The sequence below is a fragment of the Rhipicephalus microplus genome, chromosome X, assembly GCF_043290135.1.
Source record: "Rhipicephalus microplus isolate Deutch F79 chromosome X, USDA_Rmic, whole genome shotgun sequence".
NCBI lineage: Eukaryota > Metazoa > Arthropoda > Arachnida > Ixodida > Ixodidae > Rhipicephalus > Rhipicephalus microplus.
In genome coordinates, this window is record NC_134710.1 from 261,605 (window position 1) to 287,788 (window position 26,184).

The following is a 26,184-nucleotide window of genomic DNA, read 5'->3' on the forward strand; positions in this document are numbered from 1 at the left end:
GGATTTTCCGTCGGCTTGGCTAAGCTTGGTCTTCAGATGCCTTTCCTGCCTCCGAGATTGGAATGCGTACGCCATATTTTAAGTTTCGGAGGCCGTGTTTGCTTTTTAAAAGACGCGGTGATGGATGCCGTTTATCCGTCTTCGGTCAGCATTATCGTCATCACATCGCACGGGGAGGAGGCGAAAGAAGGATTCTTTTATTGTCGTTGCAGCTTTTTTCAGTCGCCATTCTGCACGTGTTGTGTTGCGTAGCGTCGAGACGTTGTGTGCTTCGCAGCGGCTATCTGTGGCATCGAATTTTGTGTTCTCGGTGCCATGGCTTCGCTATCTGTGCCATCGCGGGAGCCAGGTGGTGTGAAGAAGCGTGGGAAGTATACGACCCTGACGATGGAGAAGAAAGCTGCCATAATCAAGCTAATAGAAGTGGACGTTCGCAGCTAGATGTCGCTGGATGACGGTCGACGCCGGATGACAGTCGTCGTCGTCGTCGGATGACAACGACGACCACCCGCAGCCGTCGGAGATCGCCAACGCGGTGACAATTTTGTCGAGCGTTTACGGCGACGATGTCACCTTGGCGCAAATACGGGCAAACCAAATTGCCTCCAAGCGTAGTTTGAGGCAAGGCAGCATCAAGGACTTTTTTAAACCAAACCTGCCTGATGCAATAAACTTCAAATTTTTGGCGAAAACGAATTTTTCGGACTGTTCGATTTTTCGTACTTTTTTTCGGTCCCCGCCAGGTCCGAAAAATCGGTCGGCGACTGTAGTATTGTAGCCGGACAACTAGAAGAAGCTAAACTACACGCCGCCATTTTGGATGAGAAGGTTCTTAAGTTGTTTTTTATGTATATTAAAGATGTCAATGTTTTTATTTTCAAACACGTTAAAACAAGCTGGAATACAGTGTTCAAGTCTTCTCAAACCGTGATTAGTTTGTGAATAAGGAACGAACCAGGAAGGCCTTTTCCGAATGTCATAATAGGATTGTGTATTTTTTCTGAGGTTACACAGTTTAAGAAAACAAGCGTTGTTTGATAGCAAGCTTTGTTTGTATTTCATAATAAGGTTGAAGCTGTGTATGTGATCGATGGGTAAAATCTTATATTCTCTGAATAAATGACTTGTATGTGCGTCGTATGGTACGTTTGCAATATGACGAATTGCTTTTTTCTGCAGTAAAAATATTTTGTTCCGATTTGCTTTAGATGTATCTGCCCACACTAGACCACAATAGTTTATGTGAGATGAAAACAACGTATTATAGAGTAAAAGTTTAATGTTTGCTGGAAGTATCTGTCGAAATTTAGAGAGAGCACCACACGTCCTAGCTATATTTCTAGTTACTTTGTTAACGTGTTCGTCCCAATTAAGATTTTCATTAAAAATTACTCCTAATGATGAAACTTCTTTGACAACCTCAATTTTTTCGGGCCCGAGATATATATCCAAACCACGACAGACAGCCTTCTGAACCGGTGCGAATACCACGGCTTTGGATTTTTTTGTGTTGATCAATAAATAATTTGCAGTACTCCATGTGAAGATGTCGTTAAGAATGTTGTTCGCTGAGTCTGCAAGCTTACCTAAATCATTACCATGAAAAAATATACTAGTGTCATCTGCATAAATTATAAAGTCCACATATTTGTTGACACTTGTTATGTCGTTTATATAAATATTAAACAGCAGGGGCCCTAATATGCTGCCCTGAGGTACACCTGACGTTATGGTTAGTAGCGAGGATTGGCTGTCATTTATAACTACAGATTGCTTTCTTTGTGATAAATAAGATTTCAGAAAGTCAAGTGGGGTTCCCCGAAAACTGAACTCCAGCTGTGAGCCAAGCCCACTCTGTGAAGATATCGATGCCAACCTCGATCAGCGACCTAGCCGGAGACAATGAGGGCTACATTCAAAGTATGGAAGCTCTACCCGATAAGACTCGCAAGCTACAAGCCCGCGACCACTACCTTGACAACTATGACAGCCCCTATGCCAACGTCTGCTATGGTCATAATGCCGCAGGCAAGGGAGCCACTTTCCGCAGATCACAAGTTAAAGACCCGGAGACCTGGCCGGTGACGTACGACCGAGTGGCCACCTTCACCCAGTGGGGCTCAGAAAAAAAGCTGTCACATCTACTTCTATGTGGAAGACAAGCAAGGACCTTGTTCAAGAATCGGGAGCCTGCACTTCAAACCTGCAATTTCTTCTATGGCGCATTTTTAGAAACCTTCATGGGCGTCATCGTAAAGAAACGAAGAAAGGGTCACTGCTTTGTTTGAGACCCGGGTGCAGCTACCAAATGAATATGTCACCATTTTCAGGGAAGGGATGATCGGACTTTTCCGCCAAGGCAACACTGCTATGATTGAAAACAAAAAAGTTCAACTCCTTATGCGAGGTATGAAACAAGAACTGTTCGCAGGATTCGTCTGCAACCCACCAAAGATGGTTGCCAAACTACTCACAGAGGCTATGAGAATTGAAAAATGACTCTAGATGCGGATGAAGCAATTCAACCACTCAACCCTGCCTATATGCTACGCTGAAGCGCACTCACTAGGCACCAGCAATCTACAGGAAACCATCACGGCAATCATGTGCAAGTACCTGTGGAAGTTACTACGTTCGCCAGAGCCTCAACTGGATTCAATCACAGAAATTGTCTGCGAAGAAGTCCGGAACTAGCCTGTGATTCCCGTAGCACCACTGCTTCATCCGGAAGCTATGACCTACGCTGCTGCAGTACGCCCCAACACTCCTCCACTTCCGCGTAAGACGCTGCCTCACCGCGGTTTTGCTGCCACACACTGCCGCCGCCACTACTATCGTCAACACCCTTGACAAATGCCTGCTCTGCTACCACTGTGGGCAGGCTGGCCACACCTACCCTCGTTGCAGACCCAACAAATGGGTCTACAGAGTTTCGACATCATCGTGCCATGTTCACAGCATGGTGAACGACCGCACGACATTGCCGACTACCTCGCAGGGGCACAGCAAACACCCGGACAATCTTACCGTTTGCCGGTCGCTACACCTCATTCTATCGCAGGTAGTATGAGAGCCCTGCTGAGGGCCGATCTCCAAGCCCTTACCAAGAAAACTAAGGGTAGCAACTTATAGAGGTGCGATTTCTGTATGACAAAATGCCAAGTGTTCTCCACTGCTGACGCTCCAACAAAGTCTCTTTCGTTACCATGCCTATTCAAATCGATCACCGTTGATCGATGCTTTTTGGTCATCGATTTTGGCATGTTAAATTTCTTTCTCGAGCACCCAGCACTTTCTAGTAGTTAGTTCAGCCACTCAACTTTCATAATTTTTTTTAATTTGCCGACTTGGGCAACATAGCGATGTTTTTACAGACTTGCGCGAACCAATGTGCGTGTGTAGTTGGAAAAATCCACTATGTTGGCAAACTTGACACAAGTGCGTGCCCCTCGTGATTATGCTACAGTAACATCGAAGTTTTGTAATCAAAAGAAACTTAGCAAGCCAAATATCGATGTGTTAGCTTCGCAATTTGACCGAGTTGAGCAGTAATAATTGTCGATATTTATGCCAGCTAGTTTGTAGAGAGCTGTTGCTGGAAGTCAGAGAAAATTTATTTTGCAAAAAATATTTCCTAAGGTTCGCCGCATGTATAAAGAGTGCAGGGGACTCTCACAGCCAGTTTCCAGCCGCTTTGCTTTTGCTTACATGAATATATCAGACACAGGCTCACATCTAGTGTCTCTAGTCGCTTCTATTACGCGGTCGTCACGCACGCATGAGTGCGCATCAGCACTGCAAAACACATGCGCTGTTTGAGACTGTCTTGCGACCCCACCTGAATTGAGTGAAAACGAGCTGAGATTTCATGGGTGACAGCACCTCAGCTTCAAGTTTTATGGGGACAATGTTTTGCGTTGACTTGAGACGTGTGTAGCCGTTCATGAGTTTGTTTTGTTTACATCAAGTTATCTCTTTCACCGCAAGTACATATAGCTTCTGACCTTTGTGCATAATCTTATAGTTACTCAGGTTACGTGCGTGGTCTACACTTCGCTAGGGCGCAGTGTGGTGGCACTGGCTGCAGAGCTTCTCCTAATGGCCAGAAGGCCCCAACAGCACATCTTGGCCTTGACTACAGAGCAGTGTGAAACATTTTAGAACTGTGCACGATATTGTCCTTTTTTTATTACGATATATTACGCAAATATGCAAAGGAATATGCGTGAATGCATATATTGGAAGGCCAACCTACGCGGAGTGAGGTGGCTCATGGAAAGAGGTGATGCTAGATGAAATCGTGAAGTTCATTAGACATCTCATTTATAGAGGGATTATTCACATCACGGGTATCTATCTATACTAGAATACCTAGAGACTTATCGCAAGGCAATGAAGATTTACTGAGAAGAGTGTATGAGTACACTTGTGTCTCACAAAAATCACGCAATGTTTCCCCGCATGGCGTGAGCAATGAAGCAGCACCTCGGGTCTGATTTTCTTTGTCTATGTGGAGAGAAACATTTTGTTACGCCATTATTTTTGTACTGTTCCGGGGTCATTTATCTACAAAATGTACATTTTGAATTTTTTGGCTCTAAATATTTTTGCATATACAGTGTTTTTATTCCACTGTTTACCAGCTGGTGACGAAAAATTTCACACTTTTCACATTTTTATTCATTTTAAAATATTTTTATTGCTCTACAACTATATTTTTGGAAAGAGAATTTTATTCTGCAAAGTTTGGTATGCTGCAATGCGTGCTCGAGTACTTTTCGAACTGGCAAAAACGATCTTCCCGAAACATATGAAAAACAACCATTATAAAAGTTGAGAGCAAGCTGAAGGGTGCCTTTATGACGAAACTTTGGCGCCAGAAAAAGACGTGATGACATCACGTAGAAACAGCAGATCAGGCCGACCTAGCCATGATCCAACGTCGCGACCCAACCGCTATGCAAAAATGACGAACAAGCGACCTCGTCGCTCTCGATGACCACAATGTCGCCGCTTTTGTTGACGCTAGGGCCGACTATTGCGTTATCAGTGGGCCATTCACCACCAAGCTGGAGAAAGTAAAGATCGCTTGGAATGGATCCGAAATCTGCACCGCTGGAGGCCTCCAGATAACACCGGTACGAGTTTGCACAGCACAAGTCACCCTCAATAGCCGGACATATCCTGTGAGCTTTGAAATTCTACAATATTGCTCTAGGAATGCAATACTTGATATGGACTTTCTAAGTTATCACGATGCCATTATTGACCTGAGGTCCAAGTCAACACTATGCACAAAAAAAGCACTGCCGCCGCACACGCCATCAGAAAAGCACTCCTTAAATGTGCTGGAAGACTAAGTCACCATTGCTCCTCTCTCCAGCGTCAGCATTTCCGTTGGAACTCAAAAATTAACGGACTAGCAAGGTGGCGTTGTAGGTCAATAGCACCTGTTGATCAACCGCGAAATTTGCGTTGCGAGAGAAATAGCCGAGCTGCGAGAAGGGAACGCAAGAGTGATGCTCGTGAACTTCAGCACCGAATACAAGCACGTGCACAAAGGCATGACTGTTGTCTTCATCGAAGAAATAATGAGAGCTAGCAATGCTTTCCCGTTCACCATGTCTACCAAACCTTCTACGGCAAGCCAAGCTCATCAACTAGCTTTTGACGCTAATATGAGCCTTCCGATGCATAAGCAATGACAGCTCAGAATTTTGCTCCTGCAATACAAGGACTGTTTTTCATCGTTGTCAAGAATTGACAAACCTCTGTTGCCAAACATGACATAGTAACAGAAGAGAGTGCCAGGCCACTTCATCAGGGCTCGTAAGAAGTTTCAACGCGAAAATGCGAGGCTATAAAGAAACAAGTCTATGAAATGCTACACGATGACATCATCTAGCCTTCAAAGAGTCCAAGGGTGATACTGTTGTGTAGAGCCGGAGCGCGGCGGCCCCGCCGCGGTGGTCTAGTGGCTAAGGTACTCGGCTGCTGACCCGCAGGTCGCGGGTTCAAATCCTGGCTGCGGCGGCTGCATTTCCGATGGAGGCGGAAATGTTGTAGGCCCGTGTGCTCAGATTTGGGTGCACGTTAAAGAACCCCAGGTGGTCGAAATTTCCGGAGCCCTCCACTACGGCGTCTCTCATAATCATATGGTGGTTTTGGGACGTTAAACCCCACAAATCAATCAAGCCGGAGCGCGGCGAAGCCTGCGGCGGGCCAACGGAGAGGCCTAGCGACTGGCCAGTGACGACACGCAAACGAACTTCGGCGTGGCGGACGAGAAAATGCTCTCCCACGTTGATTGCGGCGATTTTATAAGGATTAGAGACAAGGTGATTGGCCAGTGATACACTGGTCACATGAATGGCATGTACACACAGGGCTGGTTGCCAAGAACGGTCTTGGTGAAAGCTTAGCTCCACCTAGAGGCATTTACAGGAAACTCTACCACGCTGGTGTGTGAACGCGACACCAGGGGTCGCACCATACAACAGCCACTCGTGGTGTTAGTCAAAAAGAAGGATGGTACACTATGCTTCTGCAACGACTATCATTGCCTGAACAAAATAACGAAGGACATGCACCCACTCCCACGGATAGACGATGCCCTAGGTCGACTCCACAATGTGAGGTGCTTTTCTTAGATGGACCTCAAGACCGGCTATTGGTAGATCGAAGTGGACGAGAAAGACCAAGAAATGACTGCCTGCATAACACCGGATGGCCTGTTCGAGTTCAAGGTCATGGCTTTTGGTCTTCCCTCAGCATCTGCGACTTTTCAACGTGTCGTGGATTCAATTCTGGCTGACTTGAAGTGGCAGACTTGCCTCGTCTACTTAGACGACCTTGTTCTTTTTACGTCGAGTTTACGTCGAACAGCTCCAGTGCCTTGAATTCGCAATCAAGAACACTGGACTCGCCCTGAAGCCAGAGAAATGCCGCTTCATGTACAAGGAGCTTCTGTTTTTAGGTGACGTGATCAGCAAGACTGGAGTGCGCCCAGACTCCCAGAAAACAACTGCCATCTCCACCTTCCTACCACACACCGTCAAAAAGGCTGTGTGCAGAGTTCGGTCAAATAAAGTTAATCTTGGACCTACAACTTGCTCCCTTCATCCTCATCATTACCCCGTGACAATACGAGACTCTCAATTGCACCCCTAATGCAGGCATTATTTAAAGAATTCAGTAGGATCAATGAGCTATGTACAGTTAAACCTGCTTATAGCAAACCTGCATATAACAAATTCCTCGATATAATGAAGTATTCTTATTCCCCGCTATTGCTTCATAGAAGCACATCTATTTGTGACCTTTATGTAACAAAGTAACAGCCAGAGACAACCTTGATGTAACGAATTTTCGCAACGGACAATCTAGAAATTTTGCCCCAGAGTTTGTCATTTAGGCGCGAGCATGCATATTGCGCAGTTGCCCACCGACCAAGCGCGAAGCGCCAGCGGCGCGCTCGGGGTCCCGGCAACTTCCAAGCGAAAGCAAGTGCTCCTTATTGTGCGCGGGTGTGCGCAAGGCAGGCAGGCAGGCCTGTGCTCCTTGAGCCGACGCTGCTGCCGTTCTTACCGCCGCGGGCGCATGCGCAGATGTGCCCTCCCATTCCAAACCAAAAACAAAAACAAAAAAAAGTGCTTTTGCGTTGACGATGCCATGCTTTTAATTAGCATCACATATCCGGGGTCGCTCTGGATATGGAGTCTGCTTTACTGAATAGTCTTCTGTGGTATCTGTTTCGTTCGCCTTTTGTTTTCAATGCCATGCGCGCTTTACTGCGCATGCAAGGTGTTCAGCTTCTACATTCAGCTTTGGTTTTTTTTTTAGTGCGGATAACAGTGTCATCACTACCGAGGCGATGTCAGATTAGGCACTGATGAAAACCCTCAAGAGACCTTGGTGACAACGTATCTTCAAAGGTCAACTGGTCATGTATTTACATTAGCGTCCAGAGTTTGTAGAATCGTAGCCTTTGCGATTAGCTGATTAGCTCTGGCAACAACATGACGGCACAATGAATACAATGCAATGAATGTGATAGCAACCAATTATATATGAAGTAAGGCTGGCAGCCTACTCTTTTGTATCTAATATCGCGGAACTCTTTCAACGCTGGTGTAGGCAAATAAGGCCACTCAAGGAAGGAGTGCTCTTTCCAGTCTCTTCGCGTTGAAGGCACACTGATGCTTGCTGAGACAGCACGTACACCAGCGATCGCGAGTCCGCCCTTAAAATCAAAGTTCACCATTACTGCTCGAGCGACCTCCCCCCCTCTTCCCCTGTGTTTTTTTCATGCTCGCTCAATATGGGTAGTTTCCTTTCTGGTTGAGCATTCGAGGGCAGTACTAACCCGCACGGGGATGTTATCGAATGCACCCTCCAGGTGGTAGAGATGGGCCTGCTCATATGATCGCTGCTTCAGCAGTGCTTGCATGCTTTTACCCGCTGACAAAGTTCTGATGTGCGGGGGCATGTTGTTAATTTGGACTTGCTACAGAACATGGCGGGGACAGCAAAAACCCACCGAGAGGGTCCATATAATTGCTATTGCAATAATGATGCAGTTTCTTACTTCTAAATAAGTGTTACGTGTTAGCTCTGCCTTTAGTTACTCTTTTGTAGAATTTGTGCATTTATTTTTTGAATTTTCATACTGAAGCTCCTTGCAACGAAATCCTCTTTATATCGAATTTTTCCAAGAATTTGTCAATTTTGTTATATCCAGGTTAAGCTGTACGTGCTGTTCACTTGTGCTCTCTCTTTTGTAAGTTTTATAATTAATAATTTTATGTGATTTGGTTGGTGCACTCAAATGATCATATGTCATGGTGAAAGAAAAAGAATTGCAAGGGAGCTCAAATATTTCTGTGTTGGTCATTTTTTATAAACTATATATTTTTTAGTATACACAAATTAGTTATGATCTAGAGTAGAATTTTGAAAGCAAGTATTGTACTGCTGAGTCTTCACGGAAATCAGTTGAATCGCAGTTACAATATTTCTACAGTGTTACCGCAGCTGAGGGGCATTGAACATAGGTATGTCTATGCTATGAAATAGAGGCTATAAAAAAAGTTTAATGACAGATATTGGGAGCAATATCTTGAAAAGATGACCAGCTGGACAGTTAAAGTAGGCATTTAACTAGTATAGTCTGTTTTCTAGCTTTTGATGTTTTCAAAGATTGAAAAGTGAGAGCTGGTATTTATCAAGTCTGGGAATTTGTGAGATCTGCAATGTGCCTGAGCTGTGCACTTTGGGTTCCCACCATACGAAGCAGCCATGTCTTCTAATCTTCACAGTTCACTGAATGATGGCTCCACTGCACTGGAGGAGACTGGCATCGCAAAAAAAGAATCTATTGGTGTCAATGTTCGCAGCTGATTTTAAAATAGCCGATTCATAGTGCAGTGATTCGTACACTTCACTCATACTTAACTTTTGGTGACTTTCTCAAAATTGTCTGCATAAATGAAGGAAGATTATTGCAGGTTTATTCACTTTGCACTTCTTTAACTATTGAAAAAAAATGTTTGCTGCCAATCCGTTGCTTTCTTCTTCTCAACCTGACTTCCCTTTCCTTCCTCCCTGCTGTGTGATACTATATAAGGCTTTACAAGGTTACATCAGTCTAGAAACCTTATTGGGGACATGGTTTTTTGTCGACTGTTTATTGCCTTCTTCCCACCCTCACATTAATCCTCTTTCACTTCCCATTTCTTCCTCCTTGCTATATGATACTATACAAAGCTATACTAGGTTACGTCTGTCTAAAAATTTTAATTGGTGTGTGCCACCTGTCGATCGCCTTCTTTCTCTCACATATCTCCTCACCAACCCTCCCCTTTCCTTCACCCTTCCTATATGAAACTATAACAGACTGTACACGGTTAAGTCTGTCTAGAAATCTTAATTGGTGTGTGCCACCTGTCTGTAGCCTTCTTCTCACCATCACATAACTACTCACCTTCATTTCCCATTCCTTCCCCCTTGCTATATGATACTATACAAAGCTATTCTAGGTTACGTCTGTCTAGAAATCTTAATTGGTGTGCCACCTATCTCATTCCCTTCCCTCCCCTTTCCTTTTCCCTTTTTATAGGATGCTATAAAAGGCTGTACGCGGTTACGTTTGTCTAAAAATACTAATTAGTATGTGCAACCTGTTTTTAGCCTTCTTCTCACCATCATATAACTACTCACCTTCACTTCCCATTCCTTCCCACTTGCTATGCGATACTATGCAAGGCTATACCAAGTAATGTTTGTTTAGTAGATGGTCAGTTGGTGTAAAATGGTGTAATTTTTTCCTTTTGTTTCGCTTCAGTTAACTTAGGGGGGCGTAAAATTTCAGCCACAAATACTGTACAAACTGTGATTGCAAATACGATATGCAATTACTGTTCACAGCCATGTTCAGGGTGCGCCTATCATGCGCGGAAATAAGAAAATTTGATTTATGGTGACCAAGCTGGGGATGTACCTATTATGCGACTAAATATTGTATTCATCGGTGTAAGTGTAGTATGTGTACTTAACGTTGAAATAAGTCTTGGTGGCAATGGGGATTTCTTTTTTATGGCTGCACGCTGCAGTGAAACCACCTTCTGCCGTAAAGCAGTGGTTCTCAAATGGTGGTCTGTGGACCCTAGGGGGTCTGCGAAGCCATTTATATGATCCGCGAAACCCTCACCCGCATTTTTCTTTAAGCGTGACTGTGCCACGTATTGATGAACTGTCCAGAATGAAGTAAGGTGGCATGTTTGTTTGATGTTGTTGGTAGCAATAAAAGACACCTGTTTCATGCTCCAGCTGTGTTAATTTACCTACGTACCCCCTCCCTCTCCCCCGTTGCAAGGGGTCCCCCATCACTTCCACCAGTCGACAAAGGGTCCCCCGACACATCCATGGCTGAAAACCACTGCCATAAAGTTTTAGTTTGCGCTAATTGTTGCAATCTTGAACACGTATTTGGGTTGCGTGAAAAAACGTTGACGCGAGGGAGTACACAGGATGGGCGCAACCGTTCTGTGTACTCTTTTTCGTCCTTGTCTTTTTTTTTGCACAACCCAAATATGTGTCGACCCTATGCCTTCAAAAGAGTGGTAAGCCGGGTTGGTAGGGATTCATAATAATAAGCAGTGGCAAAAAAAAAAGACAAGAGATAAAAACATCAGACAAGCAATGTTAGAAGGAAGGGTAAGTCTAGAAAAGAAGCCTATTCCTTCATTTATAATAATTTAAATGTGTGTGGAAGTGAATTTTTATATTCGTTTGAATATTCAAAGGACTCTTAATATATGCGCATGCGTGTGGATGTTTGCAGCCTGCAGGCTCGAAAGAGGAGGAGAGTTCCCTGATGGGCCAGGTGTCTGAAGCGTTTCGTCTGGGTGTGGAGGTGCTGCACTCATCGCTCGAAGTGGTAGACTTGCGCCAGGACTCTGAAGAGGAAGACGACGAGGACTCAGATGCCGAGGAGGCACACCATGCTGGGGAGCCCCTGCTGCGACCTCTGGACCCCTACCTGGCACGGCCTCTGCCCACTCTCATTGGCTCCGACCAGTTCCTCAAGGATGACTATGTAGGCCTTGAGGAGTTGCTCAGTGAAGGTATTTATTGTTTATTCATTTTTCGCACAATATAAAGCATTGCTTGCAGTCCGAACAAGAAGAGATGGTCCTAACGTGCTCGCACTGGATGGAACAGCAGCAGTGCTTGCCTTGAGGTACATAATCGAAATTCATGAACCGAACCAGTCGCAGTTCGTTTCACCACAAAACAATTCAACATCATACAGTGTTATGATAAACAGCAACAGGTATTGGTATCTAGCATGAAAGAAAATGTAAATTTGAGGGCACGTTTTCTTTGTTAGACATAATATAAACTTCTTGGATGCTTTCTTGAATGACTGAGCATTTTCTTAATACATTACGCATCGTAATCTTCTCCTAGCAATAAATCTGCGAAATTCCAGTAGGAAGTCTTTCAAAGTTGTTTCGGTCACCACGTGCCATGTCATTAGATGCACTCTTGTATTAGATGACGTCATCTGTTGCTGTTAAGTAGAGCTGTCTCGCTTGAGTCGATGTCCATTATCTGAGTGGCATTCCAGCATCATTCATTATTTCTTTTGAGGTGGCATTTATCTGCTCCAAACAGCAAATTGTCTTCATAGAATGACTTGATGAATACTAGGGTCACTTCTTGGTGCTGGTTGTCTACACGTCTCGAGGTGAGGCAGAATGGCTGCTGCAAGCACGAATGAACTTGACGTCGATCTGAAACGTACTCTTGACACAATTCGCGAGACTTGTATGTTGTCTTCCCTTAATGGTAACGTCGGCTCCTTAGCAAACCACAAGAACCTGAAAAGATCTGTATGTTGTGCTCCAACACCAGCCTGCAGAAACCCTTCTTTCATGTCAATAGCAATTAGTACTTTGTACCCGCGGAATCGCATGAGGACCTATAGCAGTTGAGATTTCAAGTTCGGACTGGTTTGTAGGCAATCATTCAACAATTTCTGGTCTCAACAATTTCTGGTCTCTTGCATGCGATGAGGCATCATATACTACCCTCAGCTTTGTACTAAGCGTGTCCTCACCGATAGCTGCTTGGTGCAGCATGTAATACTGTCACGGGTTCGTGACGTGAGCGAATAGAGCACACTGCGAGTCGAATAATAAACTGTTTATTTGGGCGAACCTGGGCCCAGTAAATTGAAAGTCGGATCACAGTAGCAGTCTTGCACTGATAGCGGTGAACGGAGTGTCAGCCGTCGATTAACTGACAAGCGGCGAAGCTTGTCGGCATTTATACCCTTGCCATCGAATATTCTAGCGCTATAGCTAGCGGCGGCGTAGGTTCCTGAATAATCTGTGACGTTCCAGAAGTGGTCGTAATCTTAACAAAACGATCTACTAAAGCCTCGAAGCTTCTCGAACATCGTAGGCGCGGTTTGCGCTAATGTAGTGTAACGGGGTGATAACAAAACTTGAGGAAAAGAACGTGGCATTATGTATGCTCCTCGTTGCGTTTTTTTTTTTTTTGGAGAACACTTCTGCGTGTCTCGAGTCTGCGTACTGTTGGATGGGATGGTCGTATCGTTATAGAAGGCTCTTCTAATCGATAGTCGTACAAGGCTCTGAAGGCGGTTACGTGCTACAAGGTAGTTGTCTTCAGTTAGTTGTATGTCAGGTTCTTTGCATGTCACTGCAAATTGGTACCATCGATCCTTCTTGACAATATTCTCTATGAACCTAGAGAACGTGTTGAAGTGAGTTGTATTCCAAAAGTACTGCAGATCATCACAGATCTCTTGTGTATGCATATCTGTTCTTAATACACATACCATCACTTTGGATGTGCTTTGAACAAAGCTCAGTTTCTTCACAGGCTCTTGTAACCTCCAACCCAATATATAGTCAAATCTCGTTATAGCAAATCTCAGTACAGTCGAGCCCACATATAACGGCCCCACTTTAAAACGAACTTTCACTTAGAACGAACAATATCCGTGTGACCGTGAAAATATACATTGGTTCAATGGCACAAAATCGCACTTACAACGAACGTCTCCGAGCGCCGCTGATCGGTTACAGCGAACGTAGTTTGCCGACTTCCCGGGAAACCAATTTCGACCACCAATCAGGCATCGGTGAGGTGCCCATACATTTTTATTGTTAAACGCCAACCCTGCCTCCGCGACCCTCTAGTTGCCGCTCTCCCCGACCCATGGAGGAAGGAAAGCTGTTTCCTTCCTCCATGCCCCGACCGCTTTTTGTTACGCCTCCCTCCATGCTTCGCCCCCCTCCCCCCCCCACAACTCTGAGCACACCGCATCATCAGACGGAACCCGTGTTTTCACACTGCCACCAATCTTTCCTAGATTGGCCAGCTACCTCCCCCGTTTTTGATCGCTGGTACTGTCATCTGCTTCGCCAGCCTGGAGTGACCAGACCATTTGCCTACATCGTCGGCCACCGACTGTATCTGATAGTCTGCGTCTAGTGCAAGCGCATACGCTACCCCACCGACTCTGATAATTCGCAATTCGTTTCGTGCTTATGACTTGTTCTCGCTCACTTCGCACTCGGCTCGTCAGCCTTCCACGTGAGTGTGGAAGCGTGAAAACGGCTTTTAATTTGTGTGGAACGAATCGCAAAATATCGAAGTTCGTGAGGCCACGCAAACCCGCCAGCGCAACAAAACGATTTTTTGACCACGGCTGCCGATTCTTCTAACACCGCCGCGCGCACCGAACTAGGTGGCCGTGCTCTGACTTCAGCGCGCGTAGGCACTCTTTCCAAGTTTTTTTACGGGCAAGTTTCGTGGACCTTTCAAGCGAGCTATCCAACCTGCCTCCCTCCTGTGTGTTATGGTTTTCAAGGTTGCCCTCCCGCCGCATCCTCCCCTCTCCTTGCCCTTCTCTCGCAGATCTGCTTTTCTCTCTTGAACACAACCCCTTCTTCGCCCACGGAGGAAGGAAATGCCTTCGCCCGTCTCCACCGCTCCGCGACGCCCGCCACGCTGTCTCGAGTTAGTTTCGTTTTCTGACTGGAAACGGGCCTAGAACTGTTCCACGCGTTCTGGCTTGTGCGTCGCGTGTGCGCGTCTTGCTCGCTCTTGGTGTGCGTGTGTAGTCATGATGGCCGACGGGAGGACTAGCACGCTTTTTCATGTGGCTCAACAAAACATCGAAAGTGGGACCGCTTGGCTTGAGCGTAATCCACGCGTTAGGTGCCGCGTTGCGTAGCGCTTGCTCATAGCTGTTGACCACCTGGCAGCCAACTTGCCGGTATGGGCGTCCCGGTATTTGGCTGTGGAGATGGTGGATATTTCGTGGGCGACGGGGACAGCTACATGCGCACGAAACTGTTTTCCCGAGGCCGACTTCGTCGACGTCGGGCCCGATGCCGAGCCTGAAGCTTCCGAACAGGATCACTGCGGCAGCGATGTGTGGCAGCGCGTCGTCGATTCCGACCTGGGAGAGCGGGTGGGACATCTGTTGCGATGGTTTAATTATGGATGACGATGATGCCGACACTGCGGAACTGTGCACGGATTGGGGCATTGTGAATGAAGTAGGTGGCGAGAGCGATTTGAAGGAATGGGATTACGAGAACGACGAAACTTCGGAGCCAGTGCCTCATGCAGCTTATGCTACGGGCCTCGGTGAACGAGCACTCTGCCGCTTTAAATGAACTGGAGACCGCTCTTATCACTTCTGCTCTTCGAAACACGTGCATCATGGACTTTTTGTGGCAAGAAAAGTTTGTGTTTTCACTCGCAACTTTTTTTAAAAGCTGTTTCATTTACTACGAACTTCGGGATACAGCAAACGGATGCCGCGTCACGCTCAGGTTTGTTATAAGCTGGCTCGACTGTATAACAATTTTTAGATGAAGGAATTTTTCAGAAATCCCCCTCCATATGTCCATTGGTTTAATGAAAGAAATATTTCACTTCTATGAATTGAAGAATATCGAATGTTTCAGAATACTGTATAAAATTTCATCTCCTTTTTCTCCCCCAACACTTGAAAATAACCAATAACAATTTGAAAAAGTTCTCGCGGCTGTAGAAGTCATGCCTAGCTTCATAAGTGCCACTATTACCATCATCAGAGCGCCCGCGTATTTCTGGCTGCCTGCCCTGTTCAAATGTGTATAGCACCGTCCCCATCATCATCGCCAGGTACTCTACTTGTTTTTCGCTCCATTGCCTTTGTTTTCGTCAGACAACTTGGCCTGCAAACTTATTTCACGACTGTCTTGTAGCGTTTTCGTTCGCGGTTGAACGTTCAAGATTAGCTCTGGAAGGAGCACGAAAGAAATGCTATGACAGTGAAAAATGCGACGCGAGTGACCTATCGGATGAACTCGCCGATGATTGCCCGTGCATCGCTTGAACACTATGCACAGTGTGACAATGAAGCATGCACGTGAGCTTAGCTGACGACCGATAAGATTTGTCGTACACAGCGCACATGAACCAATGTGAAGAATCGGTATTTAACGCTGACGCTTCGCAGCGTGCAAGAAGGATGCATACGCCTAAAAGCCAAACCCCAAAACTACAAAAATACACACGACAACGACGAACGATGCAACGTAGATCGCCTTAATGCAAACACTCGCTTGCGCAGGCAAACCTCATTCACAGGACAGCTTCGGCGAGTGAACTCCACTGTTACTGGCATGAAGTTGCCTACTTGTATCAACAATTCTGCGTAGTTAGCGTGTATCCACACGACGAACCGAATCAGTTTTTTCCGCGGCGCGGTGGACGGCGCATCACGTGACACCACGTTACGGATTTTTGCCATCTGTGCTAGGTTTGCAGAGGTCGTGGACGGAAAATTTGGAGTTCTTTTTCACAATTGGATTCGCGCGGAATAACACATCAGATTTAGCTGAGGGCGTCGTTACACGTCTGGCAACAAGTGCTGATTTTTCTTTTTCTCGTTTGGTAGGGTAAATTTAGTCGTAGATGGTAACATAAACCTTCAATACATTTGCTTGCAATGAATGGGTTTTCGACTTTCAGACTGGTCGCACCACCTAAAAAATATAGGAATCAATCAATCAATCAATGTTTCTTTATTAGCATCAGTATCACAAACATTCACATATTATTATGAACTCCAAGATTTGGTAGCCCTCGTGCTATCGCAGATCACCAAGCTCATGTTCTGCCGATAGCGGCAGTCGCTAAGCCTGAAGTTCTCAAAAAACGAGTACGGCGCTCCGAAACAGTACCAAATTGTCATGTATGCGTTGCCGCCGAAGCTTGAGGACAGAAACCTAAAGCTGATGCAACCATCAGTTTGGGAATAACAAACCACGCAATGCGCGACGAAGAGCTTATAGATTCGAAGCGGACAGCTCTCGCTTCAGACAGCTCTTGCTTCAGACAGTACCGCCATGTGTTTTTTTCTCCGGCGCATCTGTCTGCTCACTTCATCTGTCGTCTGGATGTGCTTTGCAGCCGAACGGGTGGCGGAACGATCGTCCACGGAAGAGATTTGCGTGGATATGCCCGTCGTGTGAATACACGCTTAGTGATATGCAAAATAAAATGTGATGTTGCATTATGGAACAAAGGGTGTTTATTATTGTCTTGCAGCACGTTTTTTCATATGCGCATGCATAAAACATTACGTTATTTCTTCGTTGTGCATACGTGATTCGGGCGGAGAGGAGGTCGTGATTTCGCTCCACATGGAGATAGCTGCCAGTACGTCAGTCGTGTACATCCTGTTCTGGCGCTTAGAGCAGAGCACTTCCAGGTGATGGGCAACGGTTTCCAAATCTTGAAAACCGAGTGATCACCCTAGAACAACTAGGCGACACATCGCACCAACATCCTGTTTCGTCGCTCAAAACATTGCTTGTCGCTGTTGCGTGCATTTTCGTGCTTATGGGCTTTGGCCTTATCAGTTCGTGTTTCAGCGGTCGAGTTGCCCACATCAGGATAGATCGCGCTTTTTCTCAAATGAACGTGCACTGATTCTGTAATATTTCATGTTTGTTTTTTGGCGTTAATTCAAGCAGCATAACACTGTCGGGAATGTATACACAGCTCAAGTAGGCGACTCACATATTCGCGTTTACGACTTTCGTTAAAAATTTTAATACTTTCACTACAACAACTTTTCAAAATAACAAATGATATTTAGCGGTCTATTGAGATCTGACTGTAAGGTGTCGATAGCTAATAGTCCTTCAATTTCTTGTCTTCTAATAAATTCCCCAATTATGATTTTCTATATTTGGTCTGATCCAATGAGTAAGCATATTCCAGGTTTGGCTTGCGCCATAGGAATGGTAAGCTCGCCCGCAAATACCATCTTGAGCCTCACCGCGATGGTCTAGTGGCTAAGGTGCTGACTTGCAGGTCACGGGATTGAATCCCAGCTGCGGCGGCTGCATTTTCGATGGAGGTGAAAATGCTGTAGACCCGTGTGCTCAGATTAGGGCGCATGTTAAAGAACCCCAGCTGGTCGAAATTTCCGGAGTTCTCTACTACGGTGTCTCTCATAATCATATGGTGGTTTTGGGACGTTAAGCCCCATATATCAATCCGATACTATCTTGAGCTTACGAAGGTTCTTGCCCAAGGAACAGTCAGTATTTGTCACTGCGACATTTGGCAAATCACTGGTATCCTAATGGCTTCGAGGACCTCTTCTTTGTCATGAAATTGGCTGCTCACAGGCACTTTGACTATTTTACTTTGCCGTGGTTGGGAAGGTAACTTACTAGAGTGGAAGCTTGGGCTAGTTGGTGTGTAGTCGTCATATGGGCAAGGTTTTTCAGTGAGAACACTTTTTCTGTTTACCCTGTCCTTTTTTCCTATGTTTGCATGCCAAAAAAAAACTTCACAAAGTGCTTCAGATGCAAACGTGGTAATTGCCAGCTTCGTTTTGCTGATTACTTTCAGCCACAAATGTATAGGAAGTTCTTCCTTTATAAATGAATACTGTCTGCTGCTTTCCAAGATTCCTCTTATGTAGTTAGCCCTATTTTCTCTTCCCACCTTAGAACGAAAGGTTTGCACATGTACACCTTTTTCAAGCTGGCAGCTTGTTACGACAGTTCGTGTTTCCTTCTGATCTGACTGCGGTTCGTTAATGCATACTGTCGTCGTGTTCAATTTCTTATTACTGCTTTATTTTGCGTTTGGGGTACACGTAGTTGTTGCGTATTTTTTCTTGCAAAACATGCACTCTATGTGTCTTCGACAATATCTGACTAGGTGTCCCAGTATAGTGCATTCATAGCACTTCATGTCTCTGGCTAGTCTTTCTTCTCTTCGAGCGTTGGAGAACTACAGTTAATTCTGGACATAACAAAATAGAAAAATTCCCGGAAAAATTTTTTATAAAGAGAATTTCGTTATATACAGGTTCGGTATGAAAATTCGGAAAATAAACACTCAAATTGGATAAAAGAGGGACTGAAGACAGAGCTAACCCAAGAGACGCATTTTACAGTAAAAAAACTGCATTATTATTGCAATAGCAATTATATCGACGCTCTCGGCAGATTTTTGCCGTCGCTGCCATGTTCCGTAACACGTCCAAATTGATAACATGCCCCCGCACGTCGTAACTTTCACGAGCGGGTAAAAGCGCGTGAGCGCTGCTGAAACGGAGATTAAATGTGTCGGCCCATTCGTATCGCCTGGAAAGTGCATAAGATAACATCTCCCGCGTGCTAGAACTGCCGTCGAATACTCAAACAGAAAGTGAACCACCGGTCTTGAACAAGCATGAAACAATACTAGGAGGGTGAAGGGGAGTCGCTTGAGTAGTAATAATGAGCTTGGATTTTAAGGGCGGTCGCGATCGCTGGAGCGCTTGCTATCTCGGCTAGTATCAGTGCGGTTTCAATACAAAGGGATTGTTTGAAAAGAACACTTCTCCCTGGAGCGGCCATATTTCCTCACACCAGCGTCTTGTAGGAGTTCCGCTATATCAGATCCGAAAGAGTTGGCTGCCAGCCTTACTTCTTACAACATTACAATTTCTTGCCATCACGTTCATTGCATTCCATTCAACACGCCGTCGTGTTGTTGCCAGGACTAATCGGCTAATCGCAAAAGCTATCAGCCTGCGAACTTGCGGCTCTAGACAGAAGCGCGTGACAAGTCTACCTCTGCATATCCATCATCACCAAGGTCTCGGAGAGTTTCCATCAGCGCCTAATCTGACATCCCCTCGAGGGTGACGACACAGTTGTCCTAAATTAACAAAAGTCAGTTTTGTCGCATGGGCGAAGGAATGCGATAGCAACAACTTGGAATTAACGCCGAGAACGGCAAGCAGATCAAAACGGGCAGCGCGCTGCCCACGCACAAATGACGCACGAAAACAACATACACAGGATGAGAGCGAACTAACAACATTTACTGCTCAACACTTAACGCGCTGTTTAAACAAAAACAAGGCACGAAACGTAATCACAGGTACAGATATGAGTGCGAATCAATAATGTGCCCCAGTTATTACTTCACTATGTTTGAAAAGTGCACTCTTTTCGCAAGCGGCACATGTCTTGCGAACGAAGTGATCTTTTTGCGCCTAGTAACTAAACGCAATCGTTCCGGTCAAAGTCGAAGGCGCGCGATTCTCTTTACAGAAGGATAAGCGCGCTCACAAGCATCTAACCCCCTCCCCCTCCCCCCCATTTTCGAAGCAAAGTACGCATGAGAAATAAGTGCTCCTCGGCGCATCGTAGTCACGAACTAGATTTCGTGCGCAAGCGGCTTTTTTTTTTCTTTCTTGAGAATAAGTGACGATCACCTGATGGAAACGTAAGAGGCCATGTTCATTCTCGAGGACCTGGAAGACCGGAGACAACTCGTCACCAGGGCCAAGATGGCAGACGAAGGCAAAGGGTTTCTAAACTAGGGAACCCTCCCACTTTAGGGTGATACCGGGCCTCTCTCGGACCACTGTTTCTAAATAAATGTTTATTTCTCTCTCTTCTTGAGTTTTCATATAAAGAATGGCGGTGGCGACGGCATAAAACCAGCTGAGACTGTCTATATAATTGCTATCGCAATAATAACAAAAAAAAGCAGAGCTGAACGGCATGAGGGCCGTACCATGCGCACGTAGTGAAACTATGCACGCGTCACGGCGTTGAAAATGAAGAGCGAACGACGCGGACACTGCGAAAAACTATTCGGTAAAGCGCCCTCCATGTGCAGCGTGGCCCCACATGTGACGCTTACTAAAAGTGTAGCACTGCCAACGCGCACAAGTAGTTTCCTTTTTTTATTTTGGTTTGGAGTATAAGTGGGGAGAATGGGGGGAATGGGGGGGCACACACTTGCGCAGGTCGGCTAGTGGGGTGCAGGTCCGCCTTGCGGTCACCCACCCGCGCCCAATAAGCAATCGCTCTCGCCTGGTACGCCGTGCGCGTCGCGGCCGCTTCTTCGAAGGCGGGGAAGCCGCGCAAGACGCTCGCTCGTACCAAAATGCGGAGTAAAATTCCTAGATTGTTCATGGAGAAAATCCGTTATATCAAGGTTGTCTCCCACTGTTACTTTGTTACATAGAGGTCGCAAATACATGTGCTTTTATGGAGCAATGGTGGGAAATAGCAAAACTTCATTATATTGAGGAATTTGTTATATGGAGGTTTGTTATAAGCAGGTGCAACTGTATTGTATACCTGTTTCATGTTTCATGGATTTGCAGAAGCACTCGCCACAGCAAGGCATTCCCTATAGGGTTACTAAAAAACCAATGAAGGTCCGTAAGTGATGGATGACATCTCGAATCCTCAAAATGATTTCTAAAAAAAAACAAAACAAATTTTACCAGAAGTTTCTACAGAGTGGTGAACACCCCAAGTTTGTCGCACTCAAAAAAGTTTGCAATAAATTGAATGTCTTGATAAGAAAAATCTAAAAACGGTTGCAGTCAAACACAGATATATCGAACTTGAAAGGGATCGCGAATTAGTTCGATATATGAAAAATTCAATATAAAAGAATAGAGGCCCCGAGAGCTTACCTGTAGTGGATCATTACCTACAATAGGTGCATTCAAGAATGACAATTCTTCACACAGGCCACAACAGAATGATTTATTTGCATGAAAAAAATAGCTAATAGTGGCCTGCTTCTTCATTTTTGAAATGTTGAAGATGCTAGTCTAGATCTTATCAAGGCTGTCCAGGTGCGACAGCTCGGTTCTCTTCATGTGGCCGATACAACGGCGAGTGATACCGAACGCTGCCGCCACTTAAAGGGAGACATCGGTCTTAGGGCTCTCTCATTTATTTTTGAACCAAATGTGACAAAAGTTGGCATGCTTACTTAGTTTGTTCTCCTGATTCTAAAAATAGTTATTTTTTCTGTAGCTTCATTAGTTAACTAAATACTCAAGATAACAATTTTTATTGTTCTTATCACAATAGAAAAATTATCACCTGTCAAAAATTCATAAATGACATAGGGATTGACAGTAGAAAGCATAAGATATACAACATGGGAAGCACTTTTTTGATTGGGTCATTATTTATTACTTTACAGTACACTAAACTTTACAGCTCTGAATGTGGCCATTGTGTGGTCACACAAAAGACTAGTTTAAAAAACTTGCATCAAGACAAATCAAAATCTGCTTCCTATGTTGTGTCCTCCAAACATATGGCTTCATGCTGCAAAAAAAAAAAAAAAAAAAAAATGCTTTCTGTAGTATTTTCCGATATATTGCAGTAATTTTCATGCAGTGTGTACAAAATTGCCATTTTGAGAAAGTGAAGAAAACAAAGAATTCTAACATTTTTAACTGTAAAGATGTATGTGCTTAGAATTACATGGCCATTGACATATAAATGAATGCTAGAAAGCCTAAGGTGTGCAACGCTGCAAGCTGATCGAAAATTTAACGAGTAATTCTCGAATTACAGCACAGTAAAGTTCATTGCATGTAATCAAATACAGAAATTTTTATATTAAAATAAAAAAATAAGGCTGCTGATTAAAAATAGGCTCCCAGCCTTGTTTTCTTTTGCACATTTAGCTACATTGTGCAAAAACAGTTAGAGCTCTAGTTGTTCTAGGTCCACTTTTACCGAACAAGCAAAAGAAAGTGGTCAAAATCTGTGCTTCGAGAATAATGCTGTTAAAACTTTATTTTGCCGTTTTGAGGGAAAAATATCATGGCACACATACTTGTAGTCAGTTAATGTGCACCGGGAACATAATAGGACTGATTGCACGAGCGTGTCGTTTCTTCTAGTCCTGTAGCAAGTTGTCCCCATGTGCTCGTCTGCCATGAGGCCGCTTATCACTTCGGTGACTGTACTGACAGCGATGTGCGACAAATGTGCATGCGTCATCTGCGATCCGTCGAATAACACGGTGATCCGTGTTATTCGGCTTGTCCAGAATGAGTTACCCGTAAATGTCGCGAACCAAAGTTGCTCCCTTGCTCATCAATTTCAAGGCTACACGAGTGCTGAGGTGTTAGTTTCCTTTTCGCGTAAGACTGCCGCATTTTCGAGCGAAGATCGTGAGAACGTTGTGAACACGTCGTTAAAAGCAGCCTCCATTGCGGGGGCGGCGAGCATGTTCATCGCGAACAAATCGACTTTCTGTTTGTTCGTCGACGCGCGGCGTACTCCACTCTGACGGCCTGTCGTGCAATTCAAGGTCCTTTCGTCAGGCGGGGGGAACCCCGGCATCCGCGCGTTTAGCGATAAGACTGCGCTTCTGTTTTGTCACTACAAAGATTGGTATCTCTTGTAGCTTCACTTCTGCTTTTTCCTTGCCGTCGTGTAACTGATGAGGCTGCAAAACACAGCCGTTCTCAGTAACGTTGTCGGCAACAAACAGGCTCGTATGGGAGTTAGGCCTACACCGGTGACTCGGCAACTGCCGTTGACCGCGTCGAGTTCGTTATCCTCGTTGTCCTGAGCCATAGCGGGGCTCTTTCTGAAGTTCACAGCGAACTAACAACCGCCACACCTGCTTCAAAAATTGCTGTAGCACAGAACTTCTTTACTGCCGCAGGTAGTCAGTGGCACCATGACAAAATGGCGCATGTCTGTGCGGGTCACGATGGTGAAGTAGACGCCGGAAGCGCCCCTTGGCCAATTGGATGCCTAGGTTTTGTCGCATGCCCTAAGCAGCCAATTGAATCATGTGCTAGTGCTTCTGGATGACGCGTTTTTACTAAAAAACCAATGAGCAAGGCGAGCCAGCAGTGGCGGGAAATTGAAGATGAAGAACGACCCTTCCAAACGAGACCGAGATGAACATGATAGCTCGTGTGTAACGGCAATAGTTCGGCGCGGAAAAAGCGCAATTTTAGCGTCAATTTGTGTTCACATTCATCTTACAGGGATGTTATGAATTGATTTTGCGCCAGGAATAATGCTGGAGAAGCTAGAAACTTCTCAGATAGGTGCAAAAATAGGTACAGATTCTGAAAATGACAGCTTCAAAAAGTCTATTTTTTTTTGCGATTTTTGGTCTTCTAAGACCCGTGTCCCCCCTTAAGCAGCAGAGTACGAGCGTGTAGCCAGTGCCTCTTCCGGGCGATACTCTTCATCACATGAGCTGTTGTCCTGGACATTGTAGTCCGCTTCCATGAAGTCATTTGCGGACATTTCGTGTGGAACTGCTGCCGGTAAGCGGAACCAGAACTTGCAAAATGTCTTCTATGCGCTCATTGTCGTCATCTTCACCGGTTTCCGCAAGTTACGCTGACTCGAGGCCTGCCTTGCGGAAGCAGTTGACCACTGTGTCAGTCTTCCAATCTCGCCAGGCATTGAAGATCTGTGCGGCAGAAAACTTCGCGGAGATTTCTGGCCACTTCTTTGTTCTCCACAGCTGGATGTCCTGTCTGCTGACAGCTTCGCTTTCGCCAGAATTGGTTTTGCCAATGATGTAGTAGCGCTGCTTAAATCGGTGAAGCCACCCGGTGTTGTCGGCGAAGTTGTTTCACCGAGTGCAGCGGCAAACCATTTGGCCTTGGCGATCAGCATCGGGCCATCGACCGGAATGTTCTTTGCGCGCACTTCTAAAAACCAGGTATAGAGTGCTATTTCTACATTCTTGTGGGCAGAAGGGCGCACATGACAGGCTCCCGATGTCCGCTGCTTTGCCGCCTTTGCCCTGATATTAGCTTTGTTCTTCAACATGTTACTCAGAGTGCTATGGTATCCTGAAGTCGTCTGCGATGGTTGAATATTTCTCGCCCGCCTCAACACGCTGAATAGCTTTCAACTTCATAGCAAAGTCAAGGGTCTTGCGCTTCTTGACACTGGCCATAGCTTATCAGAAGTCAATTCAAGGAGTCTGCAGCGGCTTTGCACACCACGCACGCAAAAGAGAAATGCTGCACATGCGGTGGTATGTAGGCTACGCAACAGTGGAAGCAACAAAGTGCTCGCGAAGTGATGGCCACCTGCGAGGGCAACAGCAAAAGCGCGAGCGGTGGTTGGCTGATCAAAACTCGCAAAACAGAAAAATAAATAAATAAATAATTAATAAAGGGTGAAAAGAGGAGGACGTTGGCTTGTTCGTTCCTGCTCTCCAAGGCGACAGGTACGTAGAGAAAGCATGAAAGAAAGAGAAACGAAAAAAAAAAGTCGTTCCGCAAGTTAGAGATTGTTAGGTCTGAGCCCTCTCGCCCATACCTTTTTTTCGAGTGTCTCGGGTTTAGCGGAGGCATGGTGCGGAGGTCGCTGGACGCTGCAAGTGCGCCTTCCAACTCGCGCATGTAGCAGCACTGTCGCAGAGATCGCGGGGGAGAGGGGGTGGCGAGTGCTGAAGCGCACCTTCCAGCTCGCCCGGTGTTGATATATCCGAAGGTGGGTAAAAATACCATTCGATATAAATGTGCGAATTTCTATACATTTGCAAAAAAATTTCAAGGGGATTACTTGCATGTTTGATATACCCGAAAATTCGATATATGTAGGTTCGATATAACTGTGTTCGACTGTATCACTTTCGCTTATTTGCAGGCATTAATGACCAAAAAGTTCCCTGGAGTGGATTAAACATGTCGCCAAAGCATGGAAGATCATACTCACCTGTTTCGCTTACAACAGGGTTGAGTAAACGATGCGGTTTACAAGGGAGTTTACACTCAGAGCTGGGTTGTCAAGGTTAAGATACAGGCCCACTGTAGAGGATATGTAATGTAGAAGCACACGCTGTTGGGCTAGTCGGTTGATGTTCATTTAGACGCCAGGATTGTGGCGATTTCGTGTAAAGAATGTAAAGAAATGAGAGAAGGGTCAAGGGGTAGCGCAAACTTTCAACTCTTTATTCCAAAATTACAGCAGTTCAATAAACAGTCCAGCCCGCTTATAACGAACCTGAGCCTGATGCGGCATCTGTTCACTGTATCCCGAAGTTCGTACTAAATGAAACACAGCTTTTAAAAAAGTTGCGAGTGAAAACACAAAATTTCTTGCCCAAAAAAGTCCGTGATGCATGCATTTCGAAGAGCAGAAGCCATAAGGGTGGTCTCGAGTTTATTTCAAGCGGCAGTGTACTCTTCGCTGAGGCTCGTGGCATAAGCTGCATGAGGCACTGGCTCCAAAGTTTCGTCCTTCTCGCAATCTGATTCCTCCAAATCGCTCTTGCCGCGTACTTCATTCACAATGTCCTAATCTTTGCACGGATCCG

At 45.4% G+C, this 26,184-nt stretch overlaps 1 protein-coding gene across 11 annotated transcripts in view; it reads left to right on the forward strand.

Annotated features, from left to right (window-relative positions):
• LOC119175608 (uncharacterized) overlaps nucleotides 1-26,184 on the forward strand; it is a 497,980-nt gene that overhangs the window by 43,281 nt on the left and 428,515 nt on the right. For all 11 annotated transcript variants that reach the window (XM_075881653.1, XM_075881644.1, XM_075881647.1 and 8 more), the window contains one exon: nucleotides 11,342-11,624. In XM_075881653.1, the coding sequence (XP_075737768.1) occupies nucleotides 11,342-11,624 (283 nt within the window). The remainder of the gene's footprint in view (nucleotides 1-11,341; nucleotides 11,625-26,184) is intronic.